The 22,907-nt window shown below is 45.6% G+C and overlaps 1 protein-coding gene and 1 long non-coding RNA gene across 3 annotated transcripts; one reads left to right on the forward strand and one right to left on the reverse strand.

Annotated features, from left to right (window-relative positions):
- The first annotated feature begins 399 nt into the window (after nucleotides 1-399).
- Nucleotides 400-21,481, forward strand: LOC126489463 (uncharacterized). The gene is made up of 3 exons (XR_007588926.1): nucleotides 400-428; nucleotides 8,513-8,607; nucleotides 21,425-21,481. It is a non-coding gene; the product is annotated as an uncharacterized lncRNA (long non-coding RNA).
- On the reverse strand, nucleotides 12,806-13,162 carry Tnp1 (transition protein 1). 2 transcript variants are annotated; one of them, XM_050123759.1, is made up of 2 exons: nucleotides 13,024-13,162; nucleotides 12,806-12,834 (listed from the first exon to the last, which is right to left on the reverse strand). In XM_050123759.1, the coding sequence occupies exons 1-2, from the start codon at nucleotides 13,160-13,162 to the stop codon at nucleotides 12,806-12,808; spliced, it is 168 nt and encodes a 55-aa protein (XP_049979716.1). The 2 variants fall into 2 exon arrangements, with proteins under 2 accessions (XP_049979716.1, XP_049979717.1); XM_050123760.1 differs by having other exon boundaries at nucleotides 12,806-12,830; nucleotides 13,020-13,162.
- Nucleotides 21,482-22,907: the final 1,426 nt, after the last annotated feature.

A 22,907-nucleotide genomic window follows, 5' to 3' on the forward strand; every position in this document is an offset into this window, starting at 1 on the left:
AATCTGGTCATGCAAGAAGCAATGGGATGGATGGTGGTCACCTTGGAGAGAAGCCAAGACTGAGGCAGAAGAGAACCAGGAAGATAACTTGGTTGTCAGAGGATGAATAGGAGAGCCAGCACTCTTGGGCCATTGCACCGGTGGCACCGGTGAGGCAAAAGTGGGAGCCTCATGAGCTGTGGTAGGGAAACAAACTTTATTTTTTTCAAGTTTTTTATATTAGCATATGTTAATTATACACAATAGTTGGCTTCATTATGACACTCTCGAACATGTCTATAATGCATTTTGTTCATATGCACCCCATCACCCCCTCTTGTCTTCCAGCTCCCGCTGACCCTTCCTCTCCTCAACTAGCCTCCTTCTGCTTTCACACCTTTGTGTGTGTATTTGCTTCGGCGACCAAATTGATGGCCTCAGAGTTGCCTGTAAGTAAGGGAGCAAGATGGCATTTTCAGGAACATGAGCAACTTCATGGTGGCTGCACCGCCCAAGACGCTCCCTCTCCCAGAAACCACTTATTGTCCCTTGATCCTCAGGCAGGCAGCGTGAGCAAGAGGGAGAGACTTTAAGGCGACAAAACCATCCCACACGACAGACTTTCCAAGGGCTGATGACCGTAAGGAATCTGTCTTCTGCTTTCTCCCAGCTAATCCCAGTTAGTTGTCCTAATGCTCAGTATTTATCTGTGCTCTTTGGGCTCCCAAACCTCCTGTGCCTCCCCTTTCTTCCTGCACCAGGCTTGATGGTATAGTGCAGGTCTTAGTGCTCTCTACCAAGATGTGCACCGATGTGGTTTTTTCCCCCCTCAAGCCGTCATATTTGGACCCTTTGCTCTCCTAAGAGCCGAATTCTGTCTTCCCCCCTCCATGGCTTGTCATGTGGCCCATTCTGTCTAGCCTGTATTCCCCATCTATGAAAATCCTATGTTCTTCCCTCCTTTAAACCTTACCTTCAAGGACTAGGACGATGACTGCTAAGCTTGCTTCGCAAGCACAGGGATCCAAGTTCAAATCCTCAGAGCCCTTATCAAATCCAGGCGTGGTGGTATATTGGGGGACAGTGGATCCTAGAAACTCATCGGCCAGCCAGTCTAGCTGAATTGATGAGCTTCAGGTTCAGTGAGATACTGTTCTCAAAATGTGAGGTGGGGAAGCAGTAAGGAAAGACACTTGACCTCTGGTCTTTGTGTGTTACGTATACATGCATGCATGTGTGCATAACTGTACACACACGTGGTCACCTCCACACACTCCCCACCGCTCCTGGAGACCCAATACTTTGGGAAGCAGCTGCTCTCCATTTGTCTCATTCTTATTCCCCTTACCATGGCTTCAAGGTCTTCGGAGACAAAAACCACCAGAAGACCCTGCCGCTTCTGCCCCGCTGCTCCATGCCCTGCACACAGCAATCATTCAGCTGATGGCCTATTGAATTAAACAGTGGTTTCTCTGGGCCACCAGCCTCTGATTGTCTCTTTCCTTTCCCATGGCAAATTGCAGCATTCAGCTCCCAGCAACTCCTGGTCCAGGGCCCTGAGGTTCCTGGCAGGCCGTTCCCTCAGGACCATGGGACTGCTGTTCCCAGATGGCCAGCCCTGGGCAGGCTGGAGCTGGGTCCCAGGGAGATGGAGAGCCTCTGACTCAACGGGCTCCCCTGGCTCCTGTCTCCAGCTGCCTCATGCTTGTTTTCCTTGGCACAAGGAAGTCCTCAGTCATCACGTTGCATCCATTTATAGGCATATATCCATCTCTTATTCTCTTAGCAAAATATTACGGTGACTTTGGCTTAGAAAAGGAGCAAAGACAGGGAAGCGGAGGCTGCGCTAGGCAGAGCAGCTATTTCACACGCGGCTGCTAGGGTTTCCTGCAATAGTCTACCCATCCTGGGGAACCGATGCCATTCTTTTCCTGCCCACCAGCCCTGCCTGTGCTCCAGCTCCTCAGACTTTACTAATGGGCTATGTGGGCAACAGATACATCTGAAATTCTTGCAGGGACAGGTGTGTGCTGCCTGGCTCCAGTCACGTCCATATTATCCGAGGGTCGTTCATCCGACACCAAAATATTCAGTGGCCACTGTTAAACCCTGAGAAGGGAGGAGCTCTGATTAGTCTGGCTACACCTACAAGCCAAGAAAAGACCAGAACACCGTTTATTATGTAGTTTCTTCCCTCCGCCAGCCATTGTTTCCAAGCAGTTTGTAAACAGTGTCTCTTATGTCCGTTGCGATCACCTTTTGAAGTAGTGCTACTATCATCCTAATTTAGAAAGGAAGAAACTGAGGCAGAGCAGGCTGACTCGCTTCCCTTGTCACTCCAGGGTCAGCATCGTGGCTGGGATTTGGGTCTCAGAGCCCTGGCTTCTGAGTCTGCCAGTCAATCAACATCACTTTTATTTCTCATCCAATTAAGGTGTTGAAAAACTAACAGGGTCACCTAGTCCTTCTTATATGTCTGGAAGCCCTGGAAGGGGCAGTGAGTCTGAGGGTTGTGGACAAATGACTGGACGAGTCCGAACCAGTTCTCGGCACAGGTAATTCAATTTGGTTCAAATTCTGACTTTCCCACAGCTTTTGGTTTCTCAGCCTAGCTTTGTGTGCCCATTTGGAAAGGCAGATTAAGAAAGGGATTTACTGGGGTTTCCAAGAGCAACCTCCTTTTCTTGGCTCCAATCTCTGGCCTGGGAATTTACTAAGTAGCCAATTAGTTCATTTTCTTTTCTCCATTCATTCACCAAACTCTGATTCTACTTCTTGTGTGTGCAGGACACCTTATGGGCACCAGGAGGACACATGGAGAGAAGCATAACCAAGGGGAAAAGGCCTTGCCTCTCCCTGCTGTGAAGCAATGGTTAGCGTTCCTGTGTATGCTGCCATTGAAACTGGAAGCCTAGGCTGGAGATGTGGTGGTCCATGCCTGTAATCCACGCTCTTTAGAGGCAGAGGCGAGAGGATCAGATGTTAAACGTCGCTAAGTCTAAGGCCAGCCTAGGCTAAAAAATAAAACCAAGGCTAGCAAGATGGCTCAGCTGGAAAAGATGCTTCCTGGCAAGACTCATGACCTGAGTTTAATTCTGGGTACTCAGGTCATAGGTGGAAAGGGGAGAATAGACTCCTGTAAGTTGTCTTCTGAACACACAAGTGTAGGTGTAGACACACACACACACAATCACATACACACAAATTAAAAGTTAAAACCCAAACAACCCCCAACTCCCAGGAGCCTAACTGTTGCTGTCTCCCAGCTCCCTGGGAAGAATTTTAGTACTCTCTGGTAGATTGCATGAGCTTGCTTTACTGGTTCCATGTCCACACAAACAGGATTTTATATGAAAGTTAACTGGAGCCAGATATCCTAACAGGGAAGCAGGTCTCGGCGCTGTTCAAGCTGGATAGAATGGTGATGTAGATTCCTGCTCCTGACCCAGTTTACCTAAGGATGCAGATGCTCTTCTAATCCTAAGGTCGCTATGCACATAATCACAGATTTGCTAATTTTATACTTTAGAGAATAATTGGGCTCTGGAGGACATTCCTCAGTGTTCTCAAATCCAGGCGACTGCAGGTTAGCTCTTCTGGGATGCTGCCGGTCCCTTGCTCGCAGATTCATCACTCCAGTCTGCTCGAGCTGCGCATGACGATCTTTTCTCTGTCTCAACTCTATGGATGCATCTGCCTTCCATAGGAAGACTTGAGACCTTGGAAATGGGTGCTTAGGGATAACTGAGGACAGGCATCTGCATGTGGCATGGATACACCTAGGTAGAGTCTGGCTTGCTGTCATCCTCTAGACATTCAGGAAGAGTTGATACGGTTATTAAGCATTGTCAAGTCCTGGGGATTGGAACCTGAGTATTTGCTCTGTGTCTACAGCACATACTCATTGGTTTTCTTTCCAATATTCATTGTCTTCTGCTCCTTCAAAAAGGCTTCTGATTTTATTTGGGAAATCAATGACTTCAGGGAAGCTCCTTTTGCTGTAGGCTCAGTATGGAAAGCTATGGCAATTAATATTATCAATCTAATCTGGGATCATGTAGGAGAAGAGCCTCCAGGAACATATGCAGACTGTTTAGATTTGGTTGATTGAGCTTAGAAGACCCATCCTAAAGAGGGCAGTACCATTCTCTCGGCTTATGTCTTAGAGGCACAGAAAGGAGGAAGGTAGCTGGGCATGAAAATCTATTGTTCTCTCTTTTACAACTGTGGTACAATGTAACCAGCTACCTCAACATCTGCTGCCAGTACTTACCAGAGCCAATAGTGTGCACTTTCCCAAGAGCCCAAGAAGACACTTTCTCCCTTAGGTAACTTTTGTCAAGAGTATTTTATCACAGCCATAGAAAAGCAACTAGATAGAAGTTCATACAAAAAGCATATCCCATACTAATAATGGGCCCCTCTTCAGGATCTTGCTGGGAGATGTGGAACAAAGATTTTGCTGCATAAATTCACAATTTTGCAGCTTCTTATAATCAACCTTTTGATGTTGCTGTCATTTTTAGTTTAGTTGTTTGTTCGTTTTTATTTTTTTGAGACAAGTTCCCAATATATAGCCTAGGTTGGCCTGAAATTCCTGTGTAGCAAAGCCTGGTCTTGAACTGCTGATTCTTCTGCCTTTGCCACCTGAGCCTATATAGGTATATATTGTTACATCTGGTTTAGAGCCCTCAGAGATGAGTTCTAATACAAAGTAAAGTTTAGAATAGAGAAAATTTCTCCAGTGAAATTACTGACATTTGTATGCCTCTCATCTTTTTTGATCAAGTGACTCAATATCCCCTTTGGAAATCTAAGCTCCTTGAACCAACATTTCTTCCCTGTGTACTGGACAAAGGCAGCAGGTAGATGCATTTCCTCAATGGCATGCACTTCTCTGAATATGAGCGAATCAGCCTCTCAGATGACTTTCATGAACGTAGGGAGTAAAGCAGAATTATAATGCCTCAGGAAAAGTTTCACCTGTTGGTGTGCCTCATAGTCCCCTTCAAGAGAACACAAAAGCCCTCATCATGGCTGCCCAGATCTGATTATTATTTGGACTATGTGGATAATCCTCCCCAATCCTAACTCTGCAGAACCAGAGTGCAACAGACACGAGCCATTTGGTGTGTGAGAGTTTACGTTAGTGAATAGTTTGAGGGTACAGTGCACCACGGCAAGGAAACCATGGCTGTAGGAGTTCACACCCAATGTTTTACTGTGTGTCTGAAATCAGGAAGCAGAAAGAGGTAAATGTTGGTGCCCAGCTTATTGCCAAGCTCATGGGATGGTGCTGCTCACACCCAGCGTGAGTCTTCTCTCTGTTATACCTCTTTGGAAATATTTTGGAGGACAAGTCTCAGAGGTGTGTCTTCTAGGTGATTCTAAGCCCTGTCAAGTTGACAATGAAAGTTAGCTATAGGGGGGGCAGCATTCAAATTTCACTGTGCTTCACTATCTTTAAAGAGGTAGGCTGTTGTGAGAATTTGACCTGACAGTCAATTGCATTGGGGTGGCTTGGCCCAATGGGCATTCTTTGGGGGCTACATGACCTGAACAACCTGAATAAAAGGCCAGAATGGGGTGAAGGATGCTCTCTTGGACTGTGGAGGGCTCGCTGGCAGTGGCAGTGGTGACCTTCCCTGGACCTCCCCATCACATCTGGGAACGAAGGGATCAGCAGCGGAAACAGCAGCAGCGTTGCCATCTCGTTCTTCTGTGTGACTGTACTTTATATTCTGCACCTGTCTAGTAAACCTGACTTAATCACAGAGGTCCCTTCCTCGTTACTAGACTCTCTCTCCTTGACTTCCCTATAAAGACAGATTCGAACGTTGAGGCGAAGGCTGTGAGGAGGGGCTGGCAGCATGAGGATGGGGAGAATAGCTTCAGGAAGATAACCAGAGGTGAGTTAGGTGAGGCAGGTACCTCTCAGGGATTTCCACTGCTCTGTAGGAAGACAGACTAAGGCTGAGTACCGAGAGCCTCTGGGATTCACCCCAAGACTTTCTTCAGTGTTCAGATCAGAAGTTACAGAAAGTGAAAACGACATTTTCTGTGGGTATCTGAGGACGAACTCCCTCTCTCTCATGTGCTCTTTCGCACGGGTCTCTTTACTGTTCTGCCTCTGTTCTAGCTCTCCTGCTCTCATTCCAATTCTTCCTACTTCTTCTTCTAGCTTCTTCTCCCTAAAAACTAAAAACTCTCTAGCCTAAAAACCCTTCTCTTTACAGGAGCCTTGAAGTGATATAAAATCACAAGACTTACCTCTCATTGGTCAAAAGCAAATTCCTAGGGTTAGCGATAGGGAACTGGGCCATTGTCATGGCAACATAAGGTTCCAAGGTTGTAGGAATAAGACCGTAACCAGAGGGGTCAGGGCACGGTGCCCAGTGGTAAAATTTGAGAATTAGCAGGCTGGAAGGTGAAGAATTGACATGCTTTGTGCAGCAACCTGGTTAGACATCTGCAGTTCTGACCTTGTGCACAGCTGTAAGGTTTTAAACTTAAGATCCCTTTTTAAAAAGCCTTTAGTCCAGTTTGAACTTGCTTTGAGGTGAAAGTGAACTAATTATGTGCATTTAGTCTGAGCAAAAGACCAAAGCAGGCATTTAAATGTCTCCAATCCTCATAGGACAAATAGATCTAGCTACGACGTATGTCCAGCACATATTCTATACACCAAAATTATATAACTAAGTGAAAAGTCATCTTCCTGACCACCCACAGATATATGTGCCCACAATATTGAGATGTAATCATGAGATTAAATCTACATATCACATGAGATTATACAATACACTGCAGGTATTAGGGAGACATTAATCTACTTTAGCAAAAGTGAGCAAGTTTCCAGAGTCAATGATCCTGCAGGCCTTGCCTGGGGAGGGTTAGCTTCCATCAGAGTCACACCTCTGGTGGGTTGACATCTGGATTATCGATTGCCATGAGCTGTATACCATGGCCTCCGACAGCTGAGGGCCAAGATCCTGTCCGGCTTCCCAGCAGCAGTCCAGAAGCAATGCAGAATTCTGAGTTTGAGTCCCAGCTCCCACGTCCCAAGAACCACAATGGCTGTTCTGGAGAAAACACTGCGCTAGCATCTGAGGTGGACAGGTCTGGTCTCCTGAGATGCCATTTCTGGACTCGCTGTGCTGAGCTGTCTCTGGACCTGGATGTTTTCTAAAGGCATTGAGAGCTTCTCAGAGTTCCTCCGGGGAGGACCACATAAGCAGGTGTGATGTGGGTCTGAAAGCGGAGTGTGGCCACAAGCAGGATGTGTCTAAGAGGCTGGAGCAATGAGCGACATGGAGTGGCATTGGGTTGCCCTTCAGCTTCCAGACAAGGCTTGGGATGGGGACTAGGGCTGAACTACTCCATCCCAGCACCTCAGGCTGGGTACCTGAAGGCAGACAGTCCAGGGTAAGACCATAGAATGGCATGGTGAAGCTCATAGGAAAGATTTGGGAAGTTGTATCAGGAGCTATTTTTAGAAAAAGGTCTTTCCCACATTCCCCATTGCACAGGAAAGGAGACCAACTGTGGCTGGGTCCCAGGCATGCGTCACTACACTCGGTCAGAATTGTCTTTATTATCAGTGGTAAATTGTTTGGTTATAAGAGAGAATATAAAAGATGTTTGACAATACCATACAAGTTGTTTACTCTCACAACTCTTCAGTCTTCTCACCAGGATAGCACTGCTAACTTCAGGGAATTAATTAAGAGAGGTGTCATAATCTTTTAAAGTCAACTCTTTGATCTAGGAGGCCAATGCGTATGAACTTACTAGAAAGTCAGTGAGGCCCTCTTCTCTTATGCTTGATCTTTAAACTTTACAAATTGTGAGTATAGTAGCCAAAGTAAACAGACAGGAAGCCAATGAGGGAGAACTCTGAGGGAAAAGTAGCCTTTAATCCCAGCACTTGGGAGACAGAGGCAGACAGATCTCTGTGAGTTCAAGCTTGGTCTACAGAGTTAGTTTAGGGACAGCTAGGGCTGTCTCAAAAAAAAAAAAAACAAACTAACAACCCCCCTCCCCAAAACACCATTATGGAAGAGAAATTAATCTCACAGGTTTTTAGACTGGAAGTCTCAGATAAAAGGGGCAACATTTCTTTTTTTTTTAAATATAATTTTTTATTGAAAAAAAAATTTCCGCCTCCTCTCCGCCTCTCATTTCCCTCCCCGTCCCCCTTTTTCCCCCCCCTCCCCCTCCCCNTTTCCCCTCCTCCCTCTCCTCTCCCCCTCCCCCCACTCCTCTCCCCCTCCCTCTCCAGTCTGAGGGGCAGTCAGGGTTCCCTGCCCTGTGGAAAGTCCAAAGTCCTCCCCGCTCCATCCTGGTCTAGGAAGGTGGACATCCAAACTGGCTAGGCTAAAGGGCAACATTTCTGGTTTCTTCAGAGGTTCCCTCTTTTTATCTTGGAGGGCCTACCTCTTGGTTGTCCCTATGTATACCATGCACCTCTTTATCGTCATAGGGGAACACTAGTCAGCAGGATCAATGTTTGTTCTCATTTTCACCTCTCCAGGTCCTGTCTCTGAATACAACCACATCTTTAAGTACTGGAGTTAAGAGCTTCCGTTGAAGATCTTTAGGTGGACCTAATTCAGTCCAACGCTGATGGTATGTATGCCTGAAATACATTTAGATAGTTAGCAAGCAAGGTAATCAGATATAAATAAATTCATGATCTGAGAAGTTTAGTGCACAGTAAGGAGCTATTGGAAGCATACAATGTGTAGAAGGCACCATCCCCACATCTGCAGGCATGCTCCACAGAGGCAGAGAGGGTGTCTTGTGATAGGGCTTCGTGTGAGGTTCTATTCATAGCATAAGCACAGCTTGACCCAGACTCCTGTGGGAGTTATGAAATTATCCCATGTTTCATTCTTCCGAGGGAAATCTAGAACACATCATCCTTCTAGATGCAAATCTATCCAAATTCAGATGCACGGTTTTTAACCTGCCCCTTGGACACCATTGACTGGTTGTTTGCTTGTTGAATTCCATTAGTGGGAGTGTCTATACCGAGACAAGCCCTTCTGTTAGACAAAGACAACCTATTTTGCTCTAATAGCCGCACATCTTTCTCTCTGCAGAGCTTACCCTTCAGTTCTGGCTTGTTTTCCCCAGCTCGGCTTTACAGTTACAAAGTGGCTGTGTTTCACTTACGGTACTCAGTTATGGTGGGGAATGCTGACATTCGTCCCACTAAGGAACCCAAACAATTGGTCCTTAGCTTCATGAGGCTTCCAATCAGTTAAGAGGCTCTCCACTGTGTTAGAGTATTATAGCTCTGTGCTGGAATAAGAGAGGATATGATTCATCCAGCGGGGCCCCGAGGGGAGAGGTGCTTGTCTGGCACCTTGTCTGTCAACAGTGCTCCGCCAGCGGTAGGGCTACAGTGAGTCCAGTCAGTGTCCCCTCTGCTCTACAACACACTGGACCCGAGTCCTGAGACTCTGAAGTTCTTTCCCACTACAATGTTTTTCCTTTGTTCTTCTGATTCCCCCATGAGAGCTAAATACACAATGTCTCCTGTCAGCAGCAGCCCCGCCATTCACTTACTGCCTTTTATTGAACCACAGTTAAATGTACTAAGCACATAGCAGCACATTAGCCTTCCCCAGGAGAACATGCAAGTTCAGGCTCTGTTCATCTTAAGGGTTAATAATCTCTCTCAATGTAAGTGCCAGAACATGGTGTAATGTCCTTTCACTCTGTTTATGGAATAATGACTGTTTTCTGAAGCTGTAAATACGGTCTATGTACAATCAACAAACCTGGCTGATTTAGTGGGGAGGATGTTTTTCCCAACCTGAGGGTTCCTATCATGTGTTTAGGGAAGCTGTACTCCATTAGGGCCATTGGGACAGAACCCTGTAATTTTCATACTCCTTTAATCCTTTAATTTAGAGAACTTGGGGGCTTGAAGAGATAGACCACCTTTGTTAAACTGTGGTGGACATTTAACGACTATGAACCGTTGTCTTCTGTTCAACAGGGTTGAATGTAGTTTGTGCTGCATGGGGAGATGATGGGCCTCCTGAGGGTTTAGTGTCTGCTAACACTGTAACTTGGAAAAAGATACAAACTGCAAGATGAGAGACATTTCTGTTTTTCCAAGTCTTTACCCACACCTGTCCTCCTCTTCTGGGTGCCTCTACCCACCCGCCCTTGCAACATAGGCCGGGCACCTTGCCAGCTTTTCTTAGATGAAACTGAGGCCAGCCCACCACTGGTCCCCAAGCCAGAGGACTCACCCTCCTCTCTTGCGAGACACAAAGGGTTTCTGTGACTCAATCAGATCCGGGTGCTCATCTCCTAGTTGTATTGCTCAACGTGGTGTGTAGTGGATGTGGTTTACATTCAGTCCCTGAGGCAATTTTCTAGCTAGACCTACACACTTATTTCGCTCCATTTGTAGATCCGTGTGTGGAGATTTCAGGATTCATATGGTCCCTTTTGATCCTCTGGGTAGGTTTGAGTTGCTGACTCTTAGATCCTCGTGCTGACCCCACTGAACAGGTGACAACGCTCGGAGGAGTCGAGCAACTTCTAAGTGTGGAGTGGTTAGGAGAAGATCTGCCCAACTAGGCTGGTGCTGTCAGCTGGTTCAGAGGTCTCCAGCATCTTAGGCTGTTATGCTCTTGTCTAAACATGCCCATGGCCAAGGCAATTCATAGAAGAAAGCATTTAATGGGCATCCATTAGCACACAGGCATGCATGGTGCTGGAGAAGTAGCTTTAGCTGAGAGCTTCAAATCCTGATCTGCCAGTCGGGACTGGGAGAGTGACTGGGCCCCGTGGGCCTCACACCAAGCCCCAGTGGCATACCTCCAACAAAGCCACACATTCTACAATAGTTGCCAGTTAAAGCTGATAAGGGCCATTCTCATAGGAACCACGGCACCTCACTGTAATATAAGGGTCAGGCTCATTGGGGTTTCTGTCTGACCAGGTCCCCCAGTGCATTGGGCGCCACCTCACTCCCTGGCTTCCATAGGCTCATAGCCATGCCCGTCAAAGCAATCACAAACTATCACATTCAAAAATGAGGGAGAGTGGGTGGAAACTGAACCAAAGCAAAACTAAGAAATGAAGCCACTGGGCGGTGGTGGCACATGCCTTTAATCCCAGTGCTTCAAGGCCTGTCTGGTCTCCTGTGTGAGTCCCAGGACAGGCCCCAAAGCCACACAGAAAATTTAAAAAGCAAAAACAAAATACTTGGTATATCTTTGATTGGATTCCCAACTAACATTTCTCTTAGGTTGGCCCCATAGTCTACATCACGACTTGGCAGGTGTCCTTTTGGCATCTCCACCATACCAGTTCCAAAGTGACTGGACTAAGTGACTTAAGTACTATTAGTGCATGTCCAAGATGTAGTCAGCTACCTTTGAACTGACAAACTGAACTACTTGGTAGAGAAGTTATTACAGTCAAGGTCACAATCCCTGTGTGATGAGTAGATAGCCAGGTGTGGTAATCTTTAGGGTTTAGGGTTCAACTTGATTTTTGAAGAGGATTTCCCTCACACATGGCAACTATTTCCAGGGGAACTGGAGAGTCAACTAGACAGGGAAAATCCTCCCTAGCTCTGACCATGGGGTTAGTTTCTAGACACGGGAATCAGCTCCCCAGAACTACTCACAATCTACAACTGGAGTAAGAAAATTGTGTGTGTGTGTGTAAGATACTGTGCCAGGTGTCCAGAGTGCCCTCATGATCTTTGCCTTGGATCCAATGGGAACCTGGAGCTGATCTCTGCAAGGCAAGCAAGCCCATAGGTACATAATATTGCATTCAGAATTGGGGCCAGATCACCAACTTTCTTCCCAAGGGGGTCTTCCCAGGTTGTTCACCGCCCACAGCAGTCTTCAAACAGCTGTTCCAGTGCTGACCTTCCCATTGCCTCTGCAGACACTCCCCCAGAGTCATCTGAAGGAAGCTAGGAAACTCAGGGTACCCTGAGACCACTTAGACGCCCTCTATCCCAGTCATCTCATAGGAAGGTCAAGGTGACCTAGAAAGGCCCTTTTTGTGGCCAAACCCTAATTTCACTTTCCAAAAGACCAAACATGATTTCAATACTTGGCGTTCCAGAGAAACTAGGAACAGGGAAACATCACCCCAGTGAAGCTGTTCCAGTCCCAAGGCAAGAGAAAAAGGAGGACAGAAATGTTCTGAGCTTATAGAATTTCTTGAAGATCAGTGACTATATCCATGTGTCCACATACCTGCCATGCTGTATTGGGATGGGTTTGAGGTACAGTTGAGTTGGGATGGGTTTTAAGGTGGGTTTGAGGTATATAATTGAGTTGGGATGGAGTTAAGGTGGGCTTGGAGCATAAAGTCTTAACTGCTACCTTTGATTTTATGCTGCAAGCCCACTTAAGGCTTAACACAGTGAGTTCCTTGCTACCCAGGTAAAGGTCCAAATCTTGAGTTGACTGCATTCTGGGTAGGCAAAGTTGGAACATACACCAAGGTGTAATTTGAGATGAACCAGAGGGTCATGTCTAATGGTCTTACCTCCAACCCTGCGTAAGCTCAAAAACCCAAATATTTTCCAACCAAAAGAGCAAAAGAAAATTTCAGTTTTCACAAGTTTTATTTGTTTTCAAAATGTTATTGAGATGCTGGGGAGAAACAGCCAACATACATTCCTTATTTCATCACGACTGGCATTGTACCCACTCGATAGGATCTTTCTCTGGCTTTGGTCTAACTTCAGATCTCTTTGGCAGTCCCCCTCTGCTGTCCTCAGTTGCTGTCTGGTGGTGTTGAAGTCAACCAGGGAAGAGCTCATTTTGCCGCATCACAAGTGGGAGCGGTAATTGCGACTTGCTGTGGGGAAGGACAGATTTACAACAGGAAGACCTGTTAAGACACAGCCATCAGCATCCTTATCCCTAGGAACTCAGCCATGCAGCTCCAGCATCTCAGGCTGAGATTGCTGGTTCTGACTGAGGAGTGCCTTCATGAAGGCAGCTGGATAAACACGTCCCTGAATATGTCTACCCACACTTCACTTACCATCATCGCCCCGTTTCCTACTCTTCAGGCAGCCCTTCCGGTATTTTTTCTTGCCGCCTCCTCTCTTGACACCCTTGTGAGGAGCTCGGTTTTTTCCTCTCCTCATGCCATGGCTCTTTAGCTTGCGGCTGGTCGACATTGTAATTTCTGCCAAAATGAGGGGCTTTGCAAGGCCGGCAGGGCCAGGAGTCCACGTATTTAAGGTCTTATCCATTGTGACTGCAAATGGGTGTGGCTTAGAAGCTGGGTGGAGCTCTCTTGTGATGTCACTAGCTTTTGCTACACCTTGTTCATACATATGAAATAAGGCAGCCTCTTCGGTGCAGCTCAAGTCTGGTCCTCAGTTTTGAGACCTCCCCTGGTTTTAAGTTAAAGGCTTTTCAACAGGTATTGAACCACTAAGTCCCACCCCTATACTAGGCCTGGGAAGTGTTTTGCCAGTGCTTATTAAAATATGTCTCTTGCCTGCAGAGAACTTAAAAGTCCTTAGTGTGGGATATTCGTGTGCATGTGTGCCCAAGTCTCACAACTTCTTCAGGCAGCAAATGTATTTACGTAAACACTTGAGTCTAGGAGAGCTGATTCAGTGTGATCCAAATGTTTTCTTCCCAAGCACTTTTGACACCAGGGTCTGGGTAAGTCTTGGTGGCTTTGGGATCTTCGCTGCTTCCCCTAGTTTCTCTACCTGCTTCAAACCAGTAGAACCAGAACCCTTGCAGATGTGACAGAGATCTCTCCAAAGGTTTCCACCTGTCTGTCTAGCAGTTTGGGATGCAGAAACACCATCATTTTAGTCACAAAAATTTGCTTTTATAAGATATGTCTGTCACACACTTAGGCACTAGGGAAATGGTAAAAAGACAGCCTAAAGACAAAGTCCTGTGCACATGGAACCTTCAGCCTTATGGCTGAAATCCGTCAAACCGCTGATCAGATGTCTACACAAATCTGTGAATTCTATTGAGGCTGTGGAGTGGGTGGTAGTGAATGGGAGAACTGAGTGAAAGATAACTCTAGACTGTAGCAGAGGTTCAGGAGAAAGGAGCAAGCGGCTTAACTGTGGGAGGGAGAAAGGGTAGCTGAGATAGACAACTAGACAAGGACTGAGTCTTGGAGATGGACTGGGTGTGGGAGGTGTCAGAGAGTGGCCTGTTCCTGGGTCATGTAGTGACCTGGCTGCTTGAGGAAAAGCGGGATCAGGCAGAGCTTGTGAGTGTGAATTTGAAGGGCCTTTGTGGCTTCTAAATAGATAAGCCGTGCCATGATTATTATGTAGGTGAGTCAGGAAGACTTATCCAACATTTTAGCCTTCCTTTATAAGTCATATCAAGTCCAGCAGCACAAATTCCCACAGACACTAAAACTTCTTTCCTTTTCCACCATGACTGTCCTCAGTCAAGAACTGGGCAAACATATTGAGTAGGAGAGAGAAGCTAGATAACCCCCCTGTCCCATATTGCTGATGTTTATAGGTAAGAAGATAATATGTTTAAATGCCAGATTCCTTGAGTGGCTTAGCTTCAAAGTCAATAGCCTGTTTGAGTCTCATCAAGGTATCCTGTTCACATTTTGGACACTTCCCGGTGTGCTTGAGGATCGTTTGGGAGCTGCTTGTCTTGCAACCTGCATCACATTGCAAAGCACTCCTTCTAACCAGCCAAAATGACCTTAAGAACTTGTTCACTGATTCCTTGGTGAATTTTTTTCCTTACAGAGAGTGTGGAGCTGTCTAAAACAGTGTTCCACCTTGCCCTTTGTAGTTGAAGCTCCTCTGTCCATCCCAGTCCCTCTGCTTTTTTCTCTTACACTCAGGCCCATGAGAACACAGGTCTTGCTCACAACCACAGAGTCATTTGAAATGAATCTACCACAGAATGGCATCTCAATGAGCTTTTGTGAAAAAGTTGTTAAAAGAATAGAATTTAATTTTCTTAAGTCATCCTAGTCTTCCCATGTTGTTCTACAACTCTAAGGAGGATTTCACCCACTTTTCACATTCTCATTGCCCTCTGATCTTTATTCAAAGTCTACTACCCTGTAATACTGCCATTCAAGTCAAGGCCATGAACAATGTAAAGTCCATTTTGTGCCTGGATTGCCATGTAGTGTGTTAAGCTGGTTTCAACAGAAAGCAACCCGTCTTGGTTCTGATACTGGTTGGATTTCTCAGGACTTTGTTTATTTTGTTTGCAAATAAGCATGTGGAGTTAGGTGACTAGGTGGTCACTACGATGAGTTGGTGGCAGTGATGGTCCCTTTGTAGGTATCAATTTGTTTCTCTTGTATTCCCCACAGGAAATGTCTCCCAACGGTGGGCCTCTTTCCTCCACAACTTGCCTTATCCAATGGGACTCAGGTTTTATTTCTTTTTTGACTTTATTATTTCTGATTAACAAAAGGAAGTAGTTTCTAGTAGTAGTTGACAGAGAGGTGTGGGTGTGGCTTTTTGTTGAATTGGAACTGTGGGTCCCTTGGAGTAGTTAGGTGGATAGACCTGGTACCTCTCTTTTGAGTAGGTCAGATGCACTGACCATATAACTTCTTATTTTCTATCAGGACAGCTAGAGTCACATGTGGTACTAGAAACTTCAAAATATTATGAGATCAGAGAGCCTCCCACAATGAGACAGACTTGCTGAGAACAGTTCGACACTCTGGTGCTCGGTGTTCACCTCTGTATTGATTTAAGAAACTTTTCTGGGGGTATAGTCCTGGAGACAAGATATTTCTCTCTCCAACTCCCACCTCCCTAAAACCTGCTCTATCCAAGAGAAATTGAGGTCACAGGGGAAAAGCAACCGGATTTGAGAGCTGTTGAAGAAACAAACAGAAAGGTTCTGGTTTCAGTTCTACTTCAGATTCCACGTGGAGAAAACTGAGCTGCAGAGAACTGTATGTGGGATAGCAAGTCACAGGCTAGGCAAGAGTTGGGCTGGGGATCCGAGGGTTGGCTCTTAAACCGTATCTTCTGGGGTGGACAGGGAAGGGTTGGACACCAGATACTATTGAGTTGCTTTTTCTGCCCCAGTGAAATACGAGCCGAAGGCAATTTAGGAGGAGAACAATGACCTCGCCCCTGACCCTTTGCAGGTTTGGAGGAAGTCCCCACCCCATCGAGAACCATCTGCAGACTCAGTCTGCTCACTGTCTCCTTATGCCAGCTTCTGCTAAGTTTTATATTGGTGGGGAAAAAAACCAGAGTGAATGCCAAAGTTGCTTCAAATAAAGTAGCAGAGGACTAGCCTGGTAGACCTGGTTCTTCTACGCCTTGGCTTGCTCTATGGGACTCAGATTTTGTTCCTTTTATTTCTAGTAGATGGAAGAAAGTGGATAGCTTCTGACAGCTACTAGAGAGGGATGTAGGCAGGGAGGGAAATAGGGAAGGAGACAGAGAAAGGGAGAAAAGGAGAGGGAGAGAAAGAGAGGTCGATTTCACAGGTGGGTGGGCTGTATGGAGTAGTCCTTAACTCCACTGTAGTTAAAGACTTTGAGGCCAAGTCTCCCACTGGCCCTGCTCTTAGGAAGGACAAGTTCAGAGCGTGACTGTCGAGGCCATCACATGGTCATTGGGAATCCCCTCTCACCTCTCTACACTCTGTTGATTTTCCTGAGCAGTCCAATAGACATCATCACAAAGATGGATCTGCCCATCAAGTTATGAAGAGGGAGAATGTTAAAGTTTCAGACAGCCCTTACACATGCTGGTGACTAAGTCTGAGTCCCTCTCTGAAATGTAAGTCTTCCAGATGTTGATTTCGGCTGGGGAGTGGGGACCTCCTACCCTGTTCACATGGACATGCTGTCTTGTGTATGGCTGCTGATGTTTTTGTTCAGACATGCCATGGGCATGGGGACAGGCTGGGGAGGGTGAAAACAGATGAGAAACCTTACTAAGGGCCAGAGCCTTCCAAGCCAAGCATACATCTGATGTTTTGGTAGAGAACTAAGACGAGAGACTCAGGACAAATAGTGCTTTTCTGAGAGAAGAGGAGGGACTTGAACTCAGCGCACTCCTACAGTCAAGTGCTGAGAACACCTTGGTTCTCTAGATGTTCTCCTTGATCACATTTTTTTTTTCTGGCTCCTGTTTCATCTTTCCTACAGAATTCCCTGGGTCATTCTAGAAACAATTGCTAAGTTTTTAGTAACATAGATAGTGAGCAGCTAGAAGTTAGGGACTCAGTATCTGTGGAAGACCCTTCTGAGGTCCTTATCATGTTCGTTTTGGGGGTTCCTTGCCTAAAGGAATGTAAGTAGGCACTGGAAGTGACATTGTTGACCAACCCTTTGTTTATCTCAAACCTGAGGACTTCCCACTGCTCCACAGTGTCTTTTCCACTTGGCTTAAAAATATGTTCAGTCTTGACTCTTGACTCTTCACCATGGCAGGATCATGGTGGGAGAAATATGAAAGGAGGAGCGAGCTGGGAGAAATGTTATATCTGCAAAGGCAAACTTTAAATCAGAGATTTGAAAGTCCAGTTTATTTGAACTTCTGAAAAATTATTTTATTTTGCTTTCCCAGAAGTCATCACTAATAATAACCTGCATGGTGTGGTTATACACAAAGCAAATTCAAATTTCATGCTTCAGAAGGGTCCAGGTAACACTGACCACTTTCCTGTCCCTACTAACTTTAGCCCTAAAGAGTATACATGTTCTCAAAATAGCCTGACATTGTAGCTTTTTTTGTTAGAGGCCAAAGTCACACCACATACTAGGGTGTTGGAAATCTGTATTTTCAATTTGCATTTGTATTAAATTACCTGGTCACATTTGGTCTGTAGAAATGAGTGTGTTTGGATCTGTCTATCAACTGGAGTAGGGACATTTGAGTTGGAGGGTTTCTAGAGAACATAGACAAAGTCAGACACCATGCCCAGAATTCCTCATCCCCAGCCAGGCTTCTTGACATGGGCCAGGATGTGCAGCTGAAATGTCTTTTCCTTGGCTTTCCTTTCCCTGCCCTATGCATTTATTCTTGCTTCTTTATCCTCTTTCTTATGCTCCAAGAGCCATGTGTTGGGGTCCTTGCCTTACTGAAGGCGTTCCACCATCTTTTTTTTATTTGCCACTAAGAAGGTCAAGATTCAGAGGTTGCCACATGTTCAGGCCAGCACCCTCATAATTGATGATATAAAGCATTGTGACCACCGTGTTGGTGCCAGTGCAGCAGGCAGAGGAGGTGCCAGATGGCCCCATGATACTTAGCAGTAGGGCTGGACCTAAGAAGGATCCTTGAATGTATCATTATCATGACTACTCATGGATTGCTTTTACCATCAATGATATAACCATTCTGACCAGGCTTGTTTTGTTCTTCTGACTTCCTTTACCGACTCTGTTCCTAGGGAGAATATCTGTTTGCTTGTGGCTGCAGAATGATGGAGCTGACTCCTTCTCTGCCTAGGTACTGATAGAATTCCCATAAGTGAAGCCGTCAAAACTACAGGAAGAATGAGAACAAAGGAACTTGCCTATGGTCATGGAATTCTGCAGCTGTAAGCATAGAGGTCTAGTGACATTTACCCCTGCCCTCATGTCCCTCTGTTGGGAGAGCACATGTAACCTGCCTAGAAAAATCTTTAAAGATTAGGTTTTTAGGTAAGGACAAAACACATCCCCAGTTGTTTGAATGCGGCAGTAGCTAGATTTTATTGTCGATAAGCGCTCTATACAGGTCAGCCTTATTCTCCTTGGAGGAAGTGTGAAGGGTAACAGCATACCATGGCCTGGCATTCTGGTGGGGACTCTGGCACAAACAGAAATGTCTGTTTCCTCCATAGAATGCTCTTCTGCAATGGTTATAGGGACATTTTCTTCTTGCTATAAGGAAGAAAAGACAAAAGCTGAGCTCCAGACAGTTTCTAGTTTAGGTAGGAGACTTGGAAAAAAACCCTCCAGGTAAGCACACAGGTGTTCTTGCTCTATCTAAGGTAGGAGACTCTTAAAAGCCCTTCAGGGAAGTGCACAGGTGTTCCTGGTCTATGTGTCACCTCTTGCAACATCTGTTCCAGGCAGTCACTGCTTCCCCAAATCAGTTCTATTATTCATGGTGAAAGTGAAATCTACTGGTGTCATGTTAAACAAATTTTAAAAAATTTGGCAGAAACAGCAGAGTGTAAACCTAGGGTCTCTGAGTCCTTGGGTCTTTGTGATGCGCATGTTTCTGGCCAATGACACCTGCCCCATCTCCCTTTCCACCCGAAGCACTTTGCAGACAGGTACATATGTAGTTGACTTACACTCTCTCTTTCTTCTGTCTCTTGCCTCTTTCTTCCTTCTACTTTATTTTTTGCTCTCACTGAGGTTAAAACCTCAGGTTGGGAAGAATAAATGACAGAAGTATAGATTTTCTGCTTTAGTACTCCTTTGTGAAAGAATGCTGGGAACTTGGATTTAAAGGCTGGGAGATGACATTTCTTGGGCCCTCATTGCCAACGTGATCCTGCTGATGGGCAGCACCAAACTCCTATTTCACTAGGCTTGGTCTCTGGCGCGTTCTGGGACTCTATTTTTTCCTTGTAGTTATTAAATCTGCATTTGTGTTGTCCACATTTATCTGGAAATGAATGGTAGCCCACTGTGAAAATCCGTGTAACATTCAGATACATTGTTATAGAGGCTGCTAAAGGTTTTCTTTTCTTTCAGTGCCGCCCAGGGACACTTCCTGCAAAGAAGGCTTAATTGTATATCACTCTTTGCTTGAAAAATTCAGGAAGCCTTCCTAACAGATGTAGTTCATAGTCTCCATGTTTCCATCTGTACCCCTCTCTTCCACCTCCAGTATTCCTCTCCAGCTAGGGTTTCTATTCTCTCTTTCAAGCACCCCCACTTCTGTTTAGGTATGTAATATGTGAAGAGTGAGCAAGAATGGGTTCACAGAGAAAGCAGTGGTTCTTAACATGGAGCGAATTCCTCTTCTGTCCTCCAAAACCCAAAGATCCCACACTTCAAGGCTGCATCATAACATGAACCCTTCAAACACATCTTTTGGTCACATTTTATACATACTAGATTCTGTCCAGATCTATTTGCATACATGACTTCTCAGATATTGGACTTGAGGTTGAAGCTCTATCTCTGTGGGGTTTTGAGGGGAAGGAGCAAGGGCAGTGCACATCTTTAAATAAAGATGCTGGCTAGGAACTTTGACTACCACATTGTCAGGTATCGGAGGAGGAGAGCAGAGGAATTATGGAGGTACCTAGGGGAGCTACCAGGAACATTGGATGCGTTCTACCTTGATCCGTGGCAGTATGGTCATTGGGTGTATAGCAATGTCAAAACTTCTCAAATCTGTCCTGGAAAGACTGTAACTCGTATGTCAATTACTCAAGAGAGTTATTTAAGAATTCTATATTTTTCAAGTCCCTGCTCAGATGTCTAAAATTAAGACAATGAAACTGATAGTGCATGCTTATTGAAAATGCCAGACTTGTGCTTTTACTTGGTTTGCGTCATTCATATAGAGCTAAGTACTGCACCGAAGACTATCAAGTCAATTTAAGGCGTTCTCAAAAGCATTTGCTAGGCGTTCTCTACATAGTCCAGTGCTCTTCCCAACCACCCAAGCAAGCCCTCATTGTGACAAAGCATCGCCAGTCATCAGGTCCCTGACTGAGAGGGTCTGTGTCACAGTCACTTATAAAGGGGGGATGGTCAGACTGCTGCGGACTGATGGACTTGGGGTGAGAAAGAGAGATGACAGGAAGAGCAGCCAGAGGCAATCTCAACTGGAACCTCACTGCTGACCAGAGTTGGGGACCTTGAGAAGATGGCAAAAGCCTGTAAATGTTGGTGTCCAACATGTTGCATGGAGGATTTTCCACAGAGACACAAAGCAAAGAAATCACCCCAGAAAAGGAGCAAAAGTCAAAGGTACTGATGACACTTTCTGATGGCAAAGGGGTCTCTCAAAACTGAGTCCATCTTAGCCAACTTTCTAAAACAGCACATTCTGATCTAAAGTTGACATGCCCAAACTATGCATCCCTTGATAGCTATAAGTGTACCCAAACACATTTGTTGACATATCACAGCATCAAAAGGTCAGGCAGACATCCTTGAAAGTATAGAGCATAAAGCATAGCTCATCAGATAGTTTCCAAAATTCTCCCTTAGCGCAATTTTTCCTATATGCTCTCCTCCTTCTCCAAACTATCCAACTTTCTATAGCTGCACACAAAGAACCAAGTATCTGTCTGTGTTCACTGTTTGTGCTATATAGCCTCCCTGTGATTTTGTCCACTCTGTAGGAGACACTGATGTTATCACTTGACTGACCTCTTTGAAACCTGGCCTTTGATGGCATCTTCAGGTAGCAGAGTTGGGAAGGTTTCTATGTGAAGAACACAGACCCCTGCAGGGTTCCCTCACCGCTTTTCCTTTTTCTCCCTAGTGAGATACACATGCTTTGGCTGAAGAAGATGCTTGACTCCATGCAGTACCAAGTCACATTTGTCCCAGTGGGTGATGCAGACGACAGTGCCTCCGGCTGCAGGCCCAAGACCACCATCATCATCATCGAGCTCACCTCTCCACCCCAAGGTCTCTAAATAAATTGTCGTCTTCTCTGAAAAAAAAAAGGTATTTTTTGAGTATAATTATTGAGCTAAGGAGTACTCTGTGGTCCCACAGTGTGCCCCAGGTCTAATGCATGGTGGGGATCAAATATCTGATAGATATTCGGTATGCTTTGCATAAGTGAATCTTTGCATAAAGGTACCAGGCCATGTTCTACCTCCAGTCATTATCAATAAGTTTCAGATGTTCTGCCAAGAAGAGCAGCTTCTGGAGGTCATCAACGTGGTTCTGAAAAATAAGCAGGGCAGATCTGGGGAGAGAGTTCAGTAGGTAAAATGCTTGCTATATAAGCACAAGGATAAGAATTTGTATTCCTAGAACTCATGGAGAAGGATGAGCGGGTGTGGCGGCCCAGATGTAATTCAACACATGAGAGGCAGAGACAAGGGATCCCCAGGCCAACCTGGCTAAGCCAAATAAAGAAATCTGACATCAAACTCGGGCCCCCACACCCCACATCTTGTGCCTCACCATCCACGCATGTATACACATACAGGCAAATGTATTCAACCCCCACCCTCACTGTCAAACCAGCAAAGGCAAAGCTAATCTGTAAGTGTGAGATCTCAGAACTGGCTGACCTATTCCCCAGTCCATGAGAGCTATGGCAACTGGAAAAGACCGAGACAGAAGTTGTATACTAGTGTTCAGTTGACTAAGGTGAATTCCAGAGCCTTGACTCATGTTCTAGGTGGTGATGAGTTCTCGGGCTTCCCTGATGAGCGCTTTTCCTCTTTGGTCCCCATATTTGGACCCAACACGAGATAATCTGCAAAGAGTTGGAGAAGGGAAAGGAATATGACCAAAGTATATTATGAAAAGGAAAAAATAAAACACACGATGAGAAAGGGGGCTGGAGACACCCTTCAACCATGTCCCCACACTTGGAACTCTGGCTCCTGGGAGTCTGGATGCTTTGTCCTCCATAATCTTAGGTCAAGAGACCTATGAAGTGCTTCTGGTAATTTGTCCCTGTTTTCTTTGAAGATTTTCTTTTTGGATCTCTTTATACAGTGGGCTCTGGCTGCTTGTTGTAAAACGTGGGATGGTAGCTTTTAACGAACAGGGCCATCTGTGTGGGAGTAGAGATGGCTGGAGGGGAGTGGGGATGGAGCAGCCAAGCCGATGAAAGGCAGAAGACAGCCAATAGACTATTTATAGGGCGAGGCCTGGTGTGAGGCAATACTGCCGTAGCATTACAGTCACATGACCTGTGGACTGCATCATGTCATATGATGCCCTTGGCCTCAAATCAAATACTCACGAATTCGCGTCCCTCGTGTCTATCTAGATTTCAT

Source organism: Alexandromys fortis, unplaced genomic scaffold (genome assembly GCF_014885135.2).
Source record: "Alexandromys fortis isolate MF-2015 unplaced genomic scaffold, M_Fortis_MF-2015_v1.1 scaffold_220, whole genome shotgun sequence".
NCBI lineage: Eukaryota > Metazoa > Chordata > Mammalia > Rodentia > Cricetidae > Alexandromys > Alexandromys fortis.